The sequence below is a fragment of the Ammospiza caudacuta genome, chromosome 2, assembly GCF_027887145.1.
Source record: "Ammospiza caudacuta isolate bAmmCau1 chromosome 2, bAmmCau1.pri, whole genome shotgun sequence".
NCBI classification, from domain to species: Eukaryota; Metazoa; Chordata; class Aves; order Passeriformes; family Passerellidae; genus Ammospiza; species Ammospiza caudacuta.
This window is the reverse complement of record NC_080594.1, coordinates 88169654-88190076: the sequence shown is the minus strand read 5'-3', so window position 1 is coordinate 88190076 and position 20423 is coordinate 88169654. Positions and strand designations below refer to the sequence as shown.

Below are 20423 nucleotides of genomic sequence, written 5' to 3'. Positions count from 1 at the left end.
AACCCCCCCTTTACTTATATTTAAAACCTGATGTTTTTACAACTGCTGAAAGGTTGCATAGTTGGGGTTGGGGGTTTACGGGTGTGGAATTTTGTTTGGTTCAGCTTTTTTGAAAAAATAAGTTGCATTTAAAAGTATTAAGACTATTTTGAGGCTGTGCTGCATGCCTACACATACTTATAGAAAAATCTAGTTCAATCCCCCTCTACTTTTAATATAACGTCTCTTTGTTCATTTACAATGTACACAGAGGCATTTTTAGGTTTAGAAAGAAATAATCATTGCTGAACAACATAATCTAAATGTCTAAAGCATCTGCTGTGTTGTGTGCATCCATTATTGGTATTTGATTAGGTGAAGTTTTACAGCCTTACCATTTCAATGGGGAACGGGCTGAAAAGCTCAAAATATGCAATGGGTGTGGAAGAAAAATGAGCATGCTGGACATATGTACTGTGGAGTACCTTGTAGACTTGATTTCATTCATTTCTTAGTTTCATACTAATGTAAATCAGGCCTGATTCAACTCAGAGGATTGACAGTGTGGATCTCATATGAATTAAAAATAATTTTTTTTAAAAGTGCTCCTCCCTGTTTGCAATTCATTTTAAGATAACAGTAAGTGTTTTCATTTCAAAGAATTCAGTTTGAGTTCTGTGTTATTTATGATATGTTTTCCATTCTTAGTGTGATGCAATGCATTTTTATTTGATTTAGTACCTCAAGGTTTTGTAATGTTGCTGCAATGTATGCTAAAAGTTCCCTGTCCCTTGATTCATATTAATTCAAGCTCAATTTCCTCTTTAAATAATACAGTTAAAGAATGCCTAAAAGGCACTTATTAAAATATACGTTCATTTTAACCTGTTGAAAGTACACTAAGTTCATAATTTGAGGTACCTTAGAGAATGTAAATAACGATATGTTTTTTTATTATACTTTATAAAATACTTCAATACTAAAAAACAAATTTTCCACACCTTTTGCAATTCTCACCTATTTTTACTCTCACAACAAAACTGTAATTCTGTTGACATATTAGAAAACTTATAGACCCTAATAGAAAAACATACAAGATCACTGTAACATGAAAAGAACTTGGCAGAATCACTTACAATGCAGAACAATTTCCCCACATGTATCTTATTCATATCATTAGCAACACTGATGGTGTATGAAGAAGTTAAATACACATTTTAAAATTATATCAAAGCCCAAGACTGAAAATTCTTCTTGTGCTCCTCTTACAGCTTAGGAAAAAAATAAAATCCAAGTACAAAACTGACTTACTTCCAATATGATCAGCACATAGACACCTACTAAGATGATGGATGCTACTGTTACTTGTGCCTCTATATTTGCATGAAGGTACTGATGTTTCATGGAGAGAGGAACACTTCCAGACTCCTGCAGGAAAGCTTGAATGTTTATGAAGATGGTGCCTCTGGTGAAAGAAAAAGAAGTTTTGTTTATTCCTGGAATGAAATACCTTTAGTTTTATTTGTGCATTATTTATATTGAGAATTTATAAATATACTTGTTACATCTTTACTAAAGCAAGCAACTCCTCAAACACCTTCAAACAAACTGTGTCTTTCTAAAAAGCATTGTTTAGAAATTAAGTACAAACCAGTCTTGTAAATCCTTTCAAAGAACAACAAGAAGTCATCCTTTCCTGCCCTTCTGAAACATGCAGGGATAATTATTTTTAAAACGTTATCTTAGTCAAGTCTATGGAAACTGCTCCTTAAATGCATCATTTTTCAGTCTCTTAGCCAACCTGTTTGGTATCTGAAATGTTCTAGTTGTGAAGATCTGCTGATTTCTTCTTGAACTTAAGGGTAGAGACCAGTTGTATACCACCTGCAAGAGAGTCATATTCAGCAATATTAGCAGAAGTCAGTGATAGTGATATGTCTCTGATACAGGGTTTTATTCCTATTTTTCTCTCTTCTGACAATTTTTGTGGCTTTTTGTGGGTCAGGAATAAAATCAGCCTAAATCAGTTCTCCCTGATTAGGTTTGTTAGGGGTGCTCAGGTTTAATCAAATTAACTCATGCTCATACTCAATCAATGAAGTGAGAGACACCTCCAGGATGTCCTCCAGAGGGAGGATGCCAAAACACATTTTGCATTGAATATAGAGAACAAAATTTTGAAGCAGAAAGCCCAGAGAAGCCTTATAAGGCAAAAGGAAATGCAACTTTAATTACAGTAAGTTTTCTAATGCTGAAAGTGAAACACTTTGCAACAAGAAGAAGCATGGCCACTTAATCCACACAGTAGTGATAGAAATAAATGATAAAACACATCTCAAAAAAAGTGAAAGAGAGTTTAAAGACTATCACCTGCTGCTGGTGCCTCCTCCTTGATCCTGTGTCTTCACTCTGGCTGATTTGTACAACAACGTATTCCTCTGTTTGCTCATCAACAACCTGTACCCCAAATGGGCCTCCTATGTCTAACTTTAACAGAGCAGAATCATGAAAGTCAGTCAGATTCATAGCTATTAATAAAGTTGTTAAGGTGCAAATTTCCAGTAAAAATAGTATAGGCTGTGTAGGCTGTACAAATTCCAGGAAAAAAAAATTAGTCAATTTATGTTAAAAAAATACATTCTTCAGCTAAATTTCAGGAATTTTGAAAAAAAACAAAACCGATGTCTACTTTCTCACCAAGTAGTACTGTTTTGACCAAGTTTCCTAATAAAATAAGAGTTAAAAGTTCAGAATAATTATCTTCCCTAGTGACTTTTGGGATTACCAGTGCTTTTACCTGATGTATCAAAGATTTAAAATAGCATACAAAATACACAGAGAGACAGAAAAGTAAGGCTCTGTAAGAACTTGTACTAATGAAAGGCAGCACCATTAGCTCAGCAATTTAAACATCACAGAACTTGTACTGGTGAAAACAGTGTAGAAACTGCAGAGGATTTTGCCTGATTATTTGCTTTTTGGTCAAAGTTTTGCTCACAATGTTACAAATATCTGAAAGATATTTTCAACCTCCTTCAGCTGAAGTACTCACAGAGTGTATCACACTCAGCTCCCTCATCTGCTTCTTTTTCTTGAGATATCTCACATAAGATGTGGTCAAACTACACTCCTAGTCTAGTATAATTGAAAGATCAGCCAGCCATGATTCACAAATCCATTGGAAGTCTAGTTCTATTAGTTCCAATACATCCAGGGCTTTTTAAACCTAGTGTTGTAATACTCCACTTCTGGCATGGTTGAAAAAAGCATCCTTGTGGCTTGGTGGGTGGGAAGGAGAGGAAATAAGGAAAGCCCAAGATTTTTAACCCTTCACAGTTTGTTTGAAACTGTAATAGAGCAATATTGTAATTGTTTTGCTCCTGTCTGCGACAGGTAGAAAGATAAGGCATAACCAACAAAACAAAAAAAAAGCTAACAAACAAAAATAACTCCTTAGTTTTTCACACACATGTTCCACTGAAATCATGAGACTTGATGACATGCTTGAATGTCACCCTGCTTAGCAAGGCAAGCTGAGCAAACACCACCAGTGACACTCACATGCCATTATTAAAGAATTAAGCTCCCAAGCTTAAGCTTTGCTTAAAGGAATCACACAGGAAAGGATAAAAAAAAATTATCTCACATGTAACAAATCAGGAGCCAAGTCCAGTCCAAAGAATTTACACTCACAACCCTTAGCAAACATAAACAAAAATGACAACAGTTCTCTTCTGTTTCTGAAAGTTTTAAATACAATTTGGCATCACAGTTTTTCTGTGTCACTAGTAGATATATAATAGGAGTCTCCATAGGACCTATATCCATACCTTTAACTAGAGATATTAATTAAACCTTCTAAAAGGTCTGCTCACCTGAAGTCATTAACCCTACAATTTGGGACAACTTTTAATAGTCAGTTTTTCACAAGGCATGTAGCCACTTAGGTCTTGAAAAGCTTCAGGTGCATATAATTATGGCAGCTTCCTTTTAAGCAATACTTTTAAAATAAATCCTGTAATTACCTAGATGACACATTCAGGAGCTATTAGAAAGGATGTCTAAAATTAAACCTTATTTTTAAGAAGAGTGGCTCATTTCTTCTTTTCCTCTACAGATAAGGATACTTTTTCCATTCCATTCTGTGCACCTATAAAACCATTATAAAGAGCCATAGGAAAAAAAAGGGAGAAAGGTTCTCCTTTGATTTCAAGTGCAACAGAACATCATTCACCAGTCTGCATTGAGGCTCTTAAATCCCATCAGAGTTATCTTTTTCCAAACAATATTTAGGGACTCTGTCATAATTCCATTGTTACACTGCAGCAGATCACAGCCTTTATGAAAGGTGGAATCATAATAAACCAGAAGAAAACTTCAGACATGCTTCCATGAAAAAAAATATTTTTTATCAAGCTGCACTTCAGAATATTTTTGTTCTGTCTTACCTTGTTTTTATATTTCCCTTAAATTGCCAGAATGTGATTTCCTCTAAATTTTAATCATTCACATATGGACAACTTTTGGGAAAACTCTCTTTTTTCTTCTAATATTCCCTTTTATTATGCAATTTAAGCATGCTTTTCCTTTCCTGAACTTTTCTTTTGTAATGCATCCTCCAGTTTCCCCCTTTAAAGCAAAAATCTCCCTGGGGAGATTTACAGACAGAGCTGATATTTTTTATTTCACTTCAGCTAAACTGCTTCATTTTGATCTAGTTCTATTCTTGAAATCGCATTATTGCTGTGAATTAGCCCGTCAAGGGATTTGGGTTTGTGTTTGCTCTGTGAAGCATTACACTGTGGCTGTCTGTATTTATACCTGGCACCAGAGCAGGTCTGCTGCTCCCAGCTGAACCAAGAGCCGTGCTTCCTGATCTTGGTTTTCTGAAGAGGTTTTGAGGAGTGTGGGACAGTCACCTCATGTTACTTTATTTTTATGTGGCCTGTGTAGACAACATGATGGAATGGGTTGCATTGGCTGAACATTTAAACTGGTATTCATTCACCACAGTTCCTGCTCCTGTGCTTTGGACATCTGCATCTGATGGTTGCTTCCCTAAAATCAGTGATGAAAGGGTGCTTCGAAGATGGAATTCATGGCTTCATTTTGGACTACCACATGAAGATGAGAATAACTGCTCACGAGGAACATCCATTCTCTCTATTAGCTGTAAAGAGAGGCTAGGATGACTAACTCAGGAGTAGCTGAGTCAGTCCCCAAAATACCGAGTCCCTGCTCTACCCTCCATCATGTAATTATTTCAAAATGTACAGAGGCAGCCAAAAAGCCCTGTTTGACAGAGATTCTCTGTTATATTTGCACACAGATGGCTGACTTTATGCTTTCTTTAATATCTATTTGTATATCCTATTCTGCATACTGTAGAATGGACCTTGAGAATGCTATGTCTATGCATTACTTTTCAAGTTTCTGAGGTAGTTATACATCATTTATCCTGATTTATCACCAGGTCACTTATGCTAGTTTCTCTAGGATATCACCATTTTAAAGAAGGCCTTTTCCCTAGATCTCAGTGTCCATATTTGCATTGTCCTTAACTGGTGTTATTTCTGTATTAGTATTTGTGCTTTTCTTTTTTTTCATTTCCTACCCCTGTTCTCATCTCTGGTGAGTATTTTTCTACATCATCTCTTCATAACGTAAGTTAAACCACACACTTCTCTGTCCCTGTTGGCTTCCCCATCTGATGAATGCTCTATGAACTTTTTATTTTCCTCCTTTTTGGAGTGCGAGTAATCCAGATCCATTATTGTCTACAGTGGATACATCCTTTCTCTCTGCTCCATCAGTTTGAGAAGTTCTGTAACAAACTAATTTCTACAGCATTTTATCAATTGTGTCTTGAGGTTCTGTTTCTTGGCTGCCTCTGCACGTGGTCCTGGTCTTCATTCATCTATTTAACAGCTTGAACATTGCCTGCAGGCCTAAATGCTTAGTACATTTCCAACAACATTGAAAACAGAAACAATTTTTGAATGCTTTCTGCAAGGAAAAATTATGGAGGAGAGTCTGCCAGCACAGAACTAGAGTTACAAAATAAGAAAATATTCAAAGGGGGAAAAGAATTAAAGGGATTAGAGAGGTTTTGTAATTAATTACATCAATTTATGCTCCCTGGAGAAGAACCTTCAAGGAAGCTGAAAATTCTGCTAAAATATAACTATATTCCTTGCTTTACAATACTTCTTTCTATATATACACCTTTTGCACAGGGAGCGGGAAATATTCTTTTCCATGTCACTAATGGTCATGGCATGACTGCAAGTTTTCTAGTAACTTTTCCTTGCTCCAACAGTTGCACCAATAACACAAATTCATTAAGAAATCATTCAAACTCATACAAATTCAGCAAGGAATTTGATAATAAGGAGTCTTAAGTCTGCTTGTCCAGAGACTCCTCATCCATATACGGAATTGTTCTAAATAGTTCCACTGAATCCAAAGAAAAGAAAAATCTAGCTTATGATTTAAAATTTAACATATTTTTACTATTTATATACATCTTCTACTTTCTAAATTTGAGATCTTAATTCTGGACTGGAAGTGATAAAATCTTTCATGGAAAGAATAGAAATGCAGCCATGAATATGGCCCCTGTCTAGTCAATTTGGTATCTCTGGTTTTGTCTGATTTGGAATAAGCAGATACACATTCAGATGTGACTTCAGGTCATGTACTTTTATTATTGAGTTTTATTTTGAACATAAAGAGCAAGTGAGTAAGAAACTCTCTATGCTGGGTGCGGTGAAAATATATAATTTTCAAAATGTCATCCTTTGCTCAAAAAATTTAACTGGGGAGATATCAAACACCTAGACAATAAGATAGTCAGGTCAGGACTGAAGGACTTTAAAACATATTTACAAAAATGTAACATCCTTGGCCAGACTCAGGAAGAATTTACAGCCCACTCTCCAGGTAATTTCTGACAATCAGTCCGAAAAAGCAAAATGAAATTGCTTTGCTCACACTGATCTAACTTTTCCTCACCTATAACATGACTGGCTGCAAGTACAAATGTTGAGAGGGAAGAAAAGGTTGTAACTGAGGGGCAGAGTAAAGACAGAAATTCACACTTCAGTGAGGTAGATGTGAGATCCATCACACTGAAATGAGCTGAAGACTTACCATTTTTTGAAAAATAAAATATTTCTACTATTGAGAAGTGTAGAAATAGCTATAACTGTATGAGATACAAAGAAAGAAAGAAGGCACTGTATCAGGGAGACAGACATTTCTCAGTTTGCATTATTCCTTAAAAGCATGATGAATCTCAATGACTTTTTAATTTCATAAAATCTAGTTCAAGTCAAAAAGTGAGTGTCTAGTTCTGCTCCAGTTGTCCATTCCCTACTGCTGGACAAAAGCTTAAAATTTGCTTAGATCAGGGCAGTAGTTATTAGAAACAAAAGAATGAACAAAAAGTATATTTAGTACTTCAGAAAAATTTTCAAGTCTGAAAATATATGTAAGTTGTGAAGAACAAGAATATTTCTCATTCACTCTTTGATCACCCAGAGATGAGAGACATTTCCTGAAGGTCTGAATGGCCAAAGAGTTAAGAAAAATAAGAATGTTCATGTCTTAGAATAGGTACATGTAATTAAACAAAGAAATGCTGAAATTTATTCAGACTCTATATCTCTTCTTCTATCATCTTAATGACTAAAGATGTTCTCCCCTTAACATACAGCCTTTGAACAAAAGATCTGAAAATGCTTCACACATTTTACATCAACAGTGACACTGAATCTTGCTTCCTGCAGAAAGGGTCCTCAAGTCAGGCTTCAGTATAAACTTCCTTCTTTCTGGTATTATAGAGCTGACTGTTAGAATTTAAAAACTAATAAATCCCAAGAATTTATGTTCAAAGAAAGATATTACCAATAAAAGCTATACTAAAATCATTGAATTTGTGCCTGGTGCCTATACGGAAATCAGTATTTAAACAAAAAAACCAAACCAATCACACACAAAATTACAGACTCAGAAAGCTTCTATTAATTCACAGGGGGCAAGATGTTGTTTCCAGAATCTGCAGCCAGCACGCCTCTGTGTTACATGCCAGATTTGTACCCATGGGGATGGACAAAGCCATGGGAGATGCATGTGTGCTAATAATAAAGAAGGTAATGGGAAGAAAAAATGCTAGAGTAAAACCAAACCAGAGATACAGGTATAGGAACACAACCAGAGATCTCATCCGAAAAGCAGGTCACCTCCACACCAGCTATTGAAGGCCTCTCCAAGCACCAGAGAAGGAAAGTCCTGCCCCTAAGCAAACCTGAGATTTCATGGGCATGGCAGAAAAAACCAAAAAAATCCGGGCGACACTACGATGACAAAGGACATGAACTCCAAAAGTAATCACTCAATTTGTTTTTTAAAAATATTTCACACTTTGTTTTGTCTTTTTGAGTGTATGGAGATACATTGCATATGTGAGCACACACTCACAACAGTGTGCTTGGGCATTGCTGGAAATAAACAGATCTGTGAGGAAGGAGCTCAAAAAAAAAAAAGAAAAGAAAAGTGGTTAATACCTATTCAATACTTCTAAACAGCTTTTGAGGCAGAAGCAAGAGGTAAAGTTTGCTCATTTGCAATTTTGGCATCATATGAGCTAAGATACTGATTTTCCACCTGAAGTCTCATATGATAACCTCCAAGGGTTTTGTGGCAAGGACTGCTGCAGCACACCTGCAAACCTACCATTAAAATCTTGTGGTCATTCAGAGAGTAGCCCATAGTGTCCATTGGGAGCACTGCAATCTGTCAGCCAGCAGAAATTGCATCTTCAGCACTGCTGGCTGAATGGTTAACATTACTTAGGACTAGCCAAGAAGGGGAATCCTTTTTTCACTATGCAATAAAGTGGAAGGCAACCACATGAACTTACTGCTGAGCAAATGGAGACTGCCAGCGACAGTAAGACGACATTCAGGGTGGCTGGTGCCTTTTACAAAACTCTTTTAGAAAGGCAATCTTTCTCCTTGATTCTTCTACTCGAATTACTACATCATCTTGAAAAAGAAGCTTGGCTTTCCTGGATTGCTTGCCTTTCACTTTTCCCCAGCTCACTGACATCAGACAGTAGACAGAATATCTAGTTTTCAAGACACATTACACAAACTAAAAAGCTCTAGTTTTGGGTTTTTCAAGTAAGACATGGAAATGCTATATTCTGACTGTCTGACAGCTATTTGTCTCAAAGTGTCCTGACATGATAGGTAAAATGCAAAATTCAGGAACATCTCTTCGTCTAAAATCCCAGTCCCAAATGCAGCTCCCTGAAACAAAGGGAATATTTGGTTGCAGAGCTGATTTGTACAATGCAACAGCTATGGGTCCAACCCAAATCTGAAAAGAGAGGAAATCTTCAATTTATGCTACGACAGTTGACTAAAACTTGAGCTCAAAGACCCTCTTTGAATTCATTCTCTTGGCAGATAAGGCTGTGACAGCTGTGGTGCTGTTCAACACTACACCCCCATAGGAACTTTTAACAACAGTTTCAAGAGGGACCAAAACCACTGATGTGAACAGGATATTGATGGGAGTTTACAGCTGAAGTTGTCATTTGTCCTACTAAAAGTCCATTTGCTTCCCTTCAAAAAGCAATCTCAACTTTTAATTATAAACTGCCCTAAAGCACTAACATTTTCTTCCTCATTTACCCTATTAATTAGTGCATTATATAGTGTCATTATTGGTGACAGTGAGAATGCTAATAATTAAATCTATTTAAAATGGACTCTCCCTGCCCAAAGCTATGGAGCTGACCAGTTATATAGAAGAACAGAGCATCTCAAAAATGAAAACCTACTGCACCTTTTCAAAACAAGGGACCTTGCAGGAGCTTGTGAAACGTATCTATAGGTGCATCTTCTTTTAACACTTGTGAAATAAGAGCCAAGAATATTTCAGATCAGACTGATTTAACTAGAAATATAGTGGGAAGAATAAATGTAACTAATTTACAAAAATTTTTTTGTTTACTAACTGGATGTTGAAGCCTCAAAGACTTTTCACATTCAGATCTGCATTGACCTATGATGACTAATTTTTATTTGGTGCAGTTCTGTTGCTTCTTCTTCTAAACAGTTGCTTGGCCCGACAAGTGCCAGTCAGTACAACTTGGAGAGGGAGTACTTGGGCCAGTGGGAAGGACCATTCCAAATGCAGCCAAGGCTCTGAGATCACCCTGTCCTCTCAGGGTGCAAGAGAGGAAACACACATCCTTTCAACTGCTTTATCAATGAAACGTCAGATCCCTTTTTTTCCAATGAAAGAAGGATACAGAAGCTTTCCAGAGGCGATACAGCCAACATCTGCCAGGGCATACCTTGATCTGGATAAATGCCAAATAAAATCTAGGGCAAGGATAAAGAATAAACATTCATTAGTAACACAAAAACTGCCAAAGACCTGCTAAACTTATCTGAAATAAAGACTCTTTGCACATTCAGTTGTGAGATCGTTTCCGTATTTTTAAGTATAATTCCACCACAGTTGAAAAGCATCTCTGGGATACTTAACAAGGGTAAGTAATATTCCTCCAGTTAATTTACAGCCAAAGTCCCATATTTTATGCACTTTTTCAAAATGTCTCTTAGGTCAACCTTCAGGATCTGTCTGGAGAGCAGCACCCATACCTGGGGAAATGCAGAGTGTCATCTATTCTCTTCCTGGCACAGAAGCCCTGCTACCCCAAAAGGAATTCCTCACAGCCACTAAAAAAAGAAACTCCAGCTTTTTAAAATTTTTCTCTAGACTTTCAGTTGAAGATTTTGCTGAATTTGAAGATTTTGCTAAGGGAGGGCAGCACTTTGGCCACCTGAAGGAGATGCCAATCTCCTCATCAGCTTCTGCCTTTGACACTGAAGCGCTGTCATTGCTGCAGCATCCTCCCAAGCACAGCTTTCCCTGTGAGCATTCCTCAGGTGTCAGGATCAAAAGATACATCCTGAATTCAAAAAGCATCCTTAAGGGACCTACAAATTTGGGCTTAAGCTGCTTCTTCCTCCAAGTCAACTGCTTACCCAATCACATTGTCCCGAGAGGTGACAAGTGCACCAAACAGGACTATGAGTAGGCATGAAGCCCTGTACAGTATTGTCAGTTTTTGCCTCAAGACATTTTCTGTGTGCTAAGAGAAAATATCATAGCTCATTTTGAACTTATTCTAAAGAAATGGGGGCCAGGGGAAGACTAAAAATTCAATACTTACAGAGCAGACAACTACGAAGATAAAGAGGCCTGAAACTTTCAGGAATTTGAGACAGCATCTGAAACACAAGGAAACACATATTTACGATCTGGCTAGTTTAAGAACAACCTTTCCTATTCTCTTAACAGCTCTGACATTTCAGAAACACCATGGTAAGCACTTATGGGTGATAGTACATCACATCGGAGTGCAGACACAACAAAGCAAGGTCAGCAAGGGTTTAGGAAGCCTTGGTGACCATCAGGGCTCCTGCACCAGCTCTGCTCACAAATGGATCTCAGTGGACAGGAAGGAGGATTTGTCCCTTGGAAAATCTAAGGGAAGGCTGCAGAATGAGCTGGTGCTGGATGCTGGAACCACTTGTCCACTACTGCTGCTGGCCCCTGGGAGACCCTAATCCCCCTCAGGTGATTCTTGTCTCTCCCAGAGAGGCGAAGGAGCACTGCTATCTCAGGGAGGTGGCATGGCTGTGCTGAAAACACAGGTTGTTGCATAGACAGATGGTGTCAAGAGAGAATTCCTCAAAACTGGACTTATAATACACACCCTGAAAAGTATTAGGAAATGCAGTTTGAAGACAGGAACAAGATGTTAGAATCTTCTGGGTTTAGCAGTGTCTTTTAAAACCACATATACTTCATGACCATACATCTACTAACAAAACTGATTTTTTTTTTCCCACGGCATACCTGTGCCCATTGAAGGAATGCCCTGTTCCGGAAATGAGATGCCACAAAATATTCTGAATCGTTCAAGCTTACTACTGAGTGGGTTAGGCAAGAATAACTCTAAATTAAAGTGTGGATATTGAAGATGCATGGTCATGAGAAAGAAATCTTAAGATTTAACATTTTAAATTACCATTTTTTAATCTTACTGAAAAGACAACTCAACTAAAAATTTTCTGACTGCCCATCAATATGTTATACTGATGCCTTAATTTACAGAAGCCTTTGTGTAGGTTTGACCTCGTTAGATATTTTCATTTTGAAAGCATCAATATTCTTATTCTGTTTGGGTTTTTTTCAAGTAAACATTCCAGCCCTGGTTTTCTGACAGAATGACAAATGCAGGGCTTGATTTAAACCTGATGACAAGCAAGAAGGAAAGCATTTCAAGTTACCAGGATAATTAGTTGAAAAACAAAGAGTGCAATAAAAAGCTGCATTGACAGATGCAACAGGACAAAATATTAAATCAGAATAGTCTGAAGAATGTTAGAAATAATTTTTAATCACATTGGAAATAAGTCCCTAAATCAATTCATTGACAAAAAGCAACAGAAATTACTGGAGACCGATTTTTCAAAAACACTGTTTTCCAAAGTTTCCCCCCTCTCTAGAATTGTCCAAGCAGCAGAAAATAAAAACCAGCAGCGAATAAAAATGTCTTGTCACAAACTGGTACAAAGGGGCTAAAGTCCTCTATTTAATACAAGTGGTAAAACTTTACCCAAACTTTGCACAGTGTGAAAATCTAGAGAAGGAGGAAGAGGAAGCAAGTTAGGCGGTTTCTTCTAGAAATTCCAAGTAGCCCTGATCTACTGAGGGCAGAGAAAGGAAGAAAGTGATACAGGCATGAAAAGAAAGGAATGATGACACAAGCCATTTATTAGCACTTCATCACTGATAACGTCTTTTGGTATTATGTGATTTATGGAAAATAGTGACAGTTTAGTCATAGATCCTCTATCCTGCTGGTCAATTCTGTCCATCTTTACATTACAGTTTCCTTCTGGAATTTTGAGAATTTATTAGGTTATGAATTAATAAATTTTAATCCAGACTAGTTTAATTTTTATGTACTTCATATTTTTTGTTTTCATTTTGGACTTACAATTTATGATAATAAAGTATTATTAAAAACATTTTGATTTTAAGACACAAGTGAAATAAAATATTAATTAAGCATTTATAAATTAGTAACCAGTTGTTTGTAAATAACAGAAACTCATCCAAAGGAGCTGGCAAGATATAATAAAAACAAGGTTTTGGAAATGGTTTTAATAAATACAGCATTTAGAAGGGTCTTTTCCTCCCGTCTGCTTGTTTTCATGACATTTTGTATTAGGGAAGCAGCATTTTTAACAGCTTACATTTGAGACATGATCAGCTTTGGACTCACCCGTGGTTCACAATCTGTCTCTTCCTACAGTGCTAATCTGGCACAGTGATGCAAGTACAAGCCCTGTGCCAAATCCTATGCTCCATATATGATATATGCCTCCAGTACAATCCTATCTGACTTCAGTTGGAAATGCATGGAGTATAAATCTATGAAGAATTTCACCCTCTCTTCTAAGCCAAATGATTTTTGATCTGATCTGCATATGGTGTTGGGCAGTTTAGCATCATTTGTTATCTCAGCAGTGCTGTGCTAATTTACAACAGCCAAGGAGCTGATCCCATATGTACAGCCTGCACTATAGCAGTGAAAATATTTCAAGGGAACTTCTGCCAGAAAAACTTGCTCCTCTCCAGATTATAAATCTATGCTGTACTGGAAACAATGGATTTCACACTCCCAATTGATACCTTTGTTCCATCAAACACCAGGGAAATCTACCACAAATGTGAAGAAAAACACCTGCCAACCTTCTTTGCATGTGCTCACATTGCACTAATTGCAGTCATTGGAATTCTCTTGCTCCATTTGCTCAGCAGCAGAGCGGGAGAGCACAAAACCATATGCACAGTGAGAAGAAAACAATTGTGAAGTGATAAGCTAAAACAACATACAGATTGGGAAAAGACGCACTGACATTCTGCTGGAAAGGGGCAGCAGATCAACAAGGAGATGCAGACCTGCAGTGCTGGGCTCCATGAAAACCCTGCAGAGCTACCTACAGACACCAAAACAAACTAGAAGAAACATTGAACCTCTAGAGAGGGCAGAGGGAATTAGTATCCAAGATTAAAGGTTCTGCTAGTTAAACCCCCAGCAAAAATGTCCCAAGAAAATCTGAAGTTATGCTCTTATCATATTGCTATCTTTTAATATATTAACAGGTTCAATTTCCTCCAGCCATAGCCCTAAAAGACTACTTTGGGGTAAAGAATGAAGTATATTAATGTTGTCCAAGGTGGAAAAATGCCCAGTTATATTTTGCTTTGTGCATATGTGAAAAGCTACTGTAATGACTACAGAAGAACTTTTACACACATATTTTAATTAAAGTGAAGCAACAAAACACTGAAGAAAAAAATGCTGTGGAATCAACTACAGATCTTTTAAAAAATGGTTAAAAATAAATATTAAAAGCAACATAGAAGGTATTGAATTGCAAATTTAGAATAGGTAAATGATTGATTCTTCTTAGAAGAAGGGGCTATTGATCATTATGGAGAGTCCATAATCAGTTTCAAACTACATACAGTCTAAATACGGAATCCTATTCTATTAATTTACATAAAATAATTTTCTAGATATCTATGTGTAAAAACAAATACATGCAGAAATTTAAAAAAATAATGCTTGAATTCAGACCTCATCTTTGATAAATTTAACTTGACATGAAGGTTGTCCAATATTTCATATTTCTCAGAAGAAGCAGATCTGGGAAAACTTGTCATTTCACTTTCCAGTTGAAACCTTTGCTCAAATTCTGCAGAGTTGTTGTCCCATGAATCATCATCTGTGGTAAAATCTGGATTATGAAGAGCCATACACTGCAACCTGTCACACATTTTCAGTAAACATAATAAAAAAAACAGGGTTTTATTTCAACAGGTAGTAGATGCAACTGGCCTTGCAGAACCTTACATTCACTCTGAGAGATTTTTATGGAAAATTTCATAGAAAAATATTTATTCAGTACAGACCAAGCTTCCCTTGGTGACACAGTTGAGTAGACTGGGGATCAAGAGCAAAGACCCATGACATTTAGGTGCACCTGAGAGTACAAGTTCTCTGACACACCAGGCAGATGTATTTCAGGATCTGGTGTGCAAGCTCCATCGTGAGGGCCTTCCCTATAGTTCTGCTGTGTCTTTCAGTGCACTTATGTAATAGTAATGGAGGAAATAAGAGCACAGAACCTACAGCTGTCTATGCTTAGGGCTCTCTAATGACCCTGACCTCACACCTTACATCCTTCCCTTTTTTCAGCCCCTTCTCTGCTACCAAGGTCCTCCAGAGTAATCCTCTGCTTACAGTCCTAGCTATTCCCTTTATTTCCCAGCAGGTTTGGTGTTAGGATATAAAAAAGAACCATATGCAACTAAATAGAAGAGAACTTAGAAAAAAAATATTTTGAGAAAAATGAAAGTAACTCACCCATTTTCCTCTGAGGAAACCTTCAGTAGTGGTGTCTTCTCTGTAAAAACAGTGTTTTTTGACCTTGAGCTGAATAATTTTGAAAAATTGAAGTGATATCTTTGGAGGGAGAAAAGAAAAACAGAATACTAAGTCTGCAGCAAAATGATTCACTTAAGATCTACAGAATATTTTGCTACAAGCCCATCTAATTAGTTAAATATTCTTTAAGAATGGTGTTGACCTAAATTAGGGTTTTCATTCATTAAGTCTGAACTAGTCATGGTAGTTACCTCCTTATACTCACAGGGGACTCATTCATTTAAGTTTACCCTAGCATACTTCATAAAATATGAGATAATAGAAGAACTTATTCATTTATTATAATAAATGCTATTTGAGACATGAGTCATCAAGTACAAATCTCTAAATCAAATCTCACAGCAACCTTGGTACTCTTGGTATTGGGGAAGAAAACCTGAATACATGTACTTAATTTCTGCATTTCTGCAGCACAGTCCCTTCCAAATGGTTTCTGTCAAGTCTTGGTCCTGGTGTTGCAGATAATTAAACAGTGTGAGCTACTTCTTGCCATATTGCAGCTTAGCATTGTGAAGGAGCTTTTTGCTAAAGTATAAATCCCCAAACTTTAGAAGCAGCTAAAGACAATCAGTCACAATCACAGAGGTCTGGCTTTGAGGCAGACTTCTGGTAGAGACTAAATAATTGAGCCATTCTAGAACATGTTCCCACGACCACGCTCTTTCAGAGAAATTCCCTATCAAAATCAACATTATTCAGGTACACTCAGATTTATTCCATTCAAAATTGTAGCCTCCCACCACCAGAAAGTTCCAAAGAAATATGCTAGACATACAGTCAAAATGCAGATCTCAATACACTTAGAGGAAACACAAAATTTCTTCCCCTATTGCTGGACTGTGAGGGGAAAAAAATTATAAAATCATCAACTTCTAAATAAATACACAACAGTGACTAGTTACTCAGTCCTCTAATTATAAGTCAGCTCAAAAAGAAGGTATTGTGTATTTGAATTTATAATGCAATGAAGATTCTTGCAATTTGTAGAGCTGTGTCTCAACTTTAAGTTTGTAAAATTAAAACCTCCAAGTACTGCTTTGGCTTGTTTGTTCAGTAGTGTTCTCAGTCAGAAGATGTGCTAGGTGCAGAGTAACTGGATAAGGTTATTTCAGCCTTGAATGGCCACAACATCCATTCAAACTCTGCTGTAAGTCACATATTTTCAGTCCCAACTGAAGAAAGTGAAAGAGTTAGAGAGATTCAATTACCCAATACCTCATGTCAAAAGTTGGGCAGATTACAACTCAGGTGCTACATTGCACTGACACTTCATCTGTGAAGAGATGATTGAATAATCTGTAGCTATCAAAGTGCTTCCTTTTTTAAGCAGGAGATCATTCACACAGAAGAAAGTATAAGTGGAGAAACTGTTATTTTGAAGCAAGTACTCCTCCAATCTTATCATAGCTTTCAATGTGAAAAGATATCTAGAGCTTTTACAAAATGGAGCCCATAGGTATAGCAGGAACACTTTCAGGGCCTTAAATGTGTCCTCACCATGCATTGCTGATACACCTCTGGCTAATCCCAACATCCCACTATACTCAAAGTCTGCATCCAAATGGGGCAATTTTTATAACAATTCTGATGGTGGACCTTTCATGTGTGAGTTCAGAAATTTGACTAATGAAATGACCACTTACTGTTTCTGCTTTTAAACACAACAATGTCACTTGTTCCACAGGAAAAAAAGGCTTCAAATAATATATAATATATGCCATTCTGACCTTACCTCATCTCGTGCACACTATTAACCCTTCTGCACTTCCTTTTGTTCTTTTCCTTCTGGGATGTGTAAAATCTGAGACTAGTTACCAGACACTTTCTATTAAAACTTCCATTTTCTTCTAATTCTTAAGGGTTGACACTAACATTGCTTTGTGTTACACAGGCATATGTATATCCACTGACAATCCACATCTCAGCAGCTCTTCACCACTACTGTGAATGACCAGTTTGCAAAAAGTGCTGAAGGGCAAAGCAACCACAGGAATGGCAACAAGAAAAGGAGTATAAAGGTCAGGTGAAAGATGGCTTAAGTGACAGAACCTGAGGTGAAGAATCCAGAATGCTAATTAAACATATCACCTTCACTTTCTTCTTACACTTTGTTATCCCCACTTGCTGGTATAGGTCCTGTCACTTTTAAATGGAACTATGAAGCTGAACAGATGGCCAAGAATGATGAAGACAGGCAAAAAAGGAAAAGGTCTTCAGATAAAGTAAAAACAATTAGTAGATGACAACAACAATTTGCAGAGAATAAAAACACATGGACAAGAATAAGCAGCAGGAAACAGCCAGGCTTGACAAAACAAAAATAATTAGAGAAAAAGCAGAAGAGCCTCAACTCCCCCATGATGTGATTACTCTAATTAGAGAATGAGAGTAATATAAACAGTAAAGCTAATTAGGGCATAAAGGAATCTGGCAGGCTGAAAGCTCTAGAAAGAAAAGTTGCGAAAACAACATTTCAAAAATTGCAGGGACTATAAAAATGAAAGTTATCCTTGAATAGAGAGCCTGGCACAAACCCCTCATACTTCTGCAGAGATGCTGGAGGTGCGATTTGATCATCCACTTAATCCAAAGATAAAAGATCATCTGCAGCCAAAACCTAGGAAGGCCCAAAGACCCCCTGCTGATAGAGGAAGTCTGCAGAGCTCAAAAACCATCTCAGCATAATTCTTAGTGCTCCTCAGCCCTGCAAGTAACTGGTAATTGGGAAGCTGTGTAAATAGGAAACAAATCAAAATGTAACAAATTTCAAAAACTGGGATCCGGTCACACTTTGAATGTTTCCTCCTGAACAAATAGCTAGAAATTTTGCTTATATCCATATGCTAGTATGGAGTGCAATCCACCTCTACTGAGCAATTCAGTAACATTACCAAGAGGCTAATCACCAGGTCAGCTCATTAACCAGTTGTGGGTAGGCCTGTTCTCAGGATGAAAAGACCACTCTAGATTTGCAGGCAAGGATCTGGTAAGCTGGACACCGCTTGCGTTCACAGTTCTTCTCTCACAGTTCAAGACTCAAAAATCATTAGCATTTTCTACATCAAATATAGAATAGTTTGAGTTGATCAAACTGGCTTTCAAGAGAGGTACAGTGAGAGCAGGAGATGGAAGGAAGAGATGTGAGAGACTCCAGTTTCTCCCTCTGATGGGTTGATGACTCCTCAGACATTAGTCAGAGATGGTGGCTGATGAAGTCTGCTTCCCATTACCTGCAGGCGATACCTTCCTGTAGTCAAGCCCTAGACCTGCACTCTGACCACATTTTCAGGCATTTCCTAATGGTGTTTACACCTGAAATTTTAAACAAAAGGAAAAGGAAGACTTTGTGGTGGGCCCTTATGTTCAAAGCAACGTTTCAATCCCAAATGCACAACAGCAAAGGTCACCAAAAGAAATATACATCCTACAAGAGCCTGACCAAGTAAAAAATCATGCTCATCCTAGTTAGGCTGCAAACACTTAAAATAATCACTAGATCTGACTGGAACCTATTAAATAGCCCTGTATTGAAAAGATTAATCATGGTACACAATGTACTGCTTTCATTCCCTATAATAAAAAAGATACATTTTAAATATCAGCTATATAATCCTTCATCTCCCATGTGATATGCTGTGCACACAACTATCGTTTGGGGAGCAATTTCTGTGAAAAGAGAAAACAATAATTCTCACTTCCATGGGAAAGATTTGGTCAGAATTGAAGGGGTGAATATGGAAGTATATATGTTATGTAAGAACATCAACAGTTTTTACCGTAACTTATCAAAAATTTCATTTTATAAAACAATTAAAAGCAGAATCTCTTCAGGGGAAAAAAGAGCTAGGATGCTTCCCTGAATTAATAATCTGACTCAAAGCTAGTAACTAAAACCATTATAAGCATGACCTTATCACTCTCTACAACTTCCTGAAAGCTGATTGTAGTCAGGTAGGGGTTGGTCTCTTTCATCAGGCAGCAGCTGACAGAACCAGAGGACACAGTCTCAAGCTGTGTCAAGGCTGACGCATTCCAATATAGGTTGGATATTAGGGAAAAGTGTTTTACAGAAAGGGTGATAAAGTTCTGGAATAGTCTGCCCAAGGAGGTGGTGGAGTCACCATCCCTGGATGTGTTTAAAAGACTGGATATGGCACTCAATGCCATGGTTTAGTTGAGGTGTTAGGGCATGGATTGGACTCGATGACCTTTAAGGTCTCTTCAAAACTTGTGATTCTGTGAATGAGGTTACCTCTTAAACAAAAGCTTAAGAATACTACTGACCCAAGAGTTTATAACAAGTACAACAACTAAGTAAAGTTTCCTAAAAGAGAAGTCCAGGGTAAAAATATGAGAGATAATTAATAATGAACGACACTAGTCACAACAGCATGAGTTTCATTTATCATTACTACATTCTTTTAGAATAAAGTCTAATTTCAGAAGCTTCATCTTCTCTAAATAGAAAACATTTATACAAATCGTATGTACTGAACTAATTACTCTTACCATAACTTTAAAATCAAAACAAAAACAAAACAAAAGCCACAAAGAAAGAGATTCCCCAGACCAGGTTTTGATTGCGCTTAAACACATTCTCCCACCAAGGTGATATTTGTGGTTTTCTGATGAAGTCCACTTTTTGGGGAACAGTTATGTGGTACAAACTGTGCTGACCGACATCAGAGTATTCACCTCTTAAACCTTTACAGTGCACTAAGCAGCTGTATGCATACATTGGACAACTTTGTCATATACATGTGCCCACACAAAGACACAATCCTCTGTGACGATTTCTCCTCAGAGGTAGCACACCATGGGGAAATTGTTATGA

At 37.2% G+C, this 20423-nt stretch overlaps 1 protein-coding gene across 1 annotated transcript in view; it reads right to left on the bottom strand.

Moving 5' to 3' along the window:
* OCA2 (OCA2 melanosomal transmembrane protein) overlaps positions 1-20423 on the bottom strand; it is a 160518-nt gene that overhangs the window by 123426 nt on the left and 16669 nt on the right. The window contains exons 2-8 of the mRNA XM_058799902.1: positions 15509-15607; positions 14720-14908; positions 11234-11291; positions 10304-10376; positions 2350-2507; positions 1781-1863; positions 1291-1444 (exon numbers count right to left, since the gene is read on the bottom strand). Coding sequence (XP_058655885.1) covers positions 1291-1444; positions 1781-1863; positions 2350-2507; positions 10304-10376; positions 11234-11291; positions 14720-14908; positions 15509-15607 — 814 coding nt within the window. The remainder of the gene's footprint in view (positions 1-1290; positions 1445-1780; positions 1864-2349; positions 2508-10303; positions 10377-11233; positions 11292-14719; positions 14909-15508; positions 15608-20423) is intronic.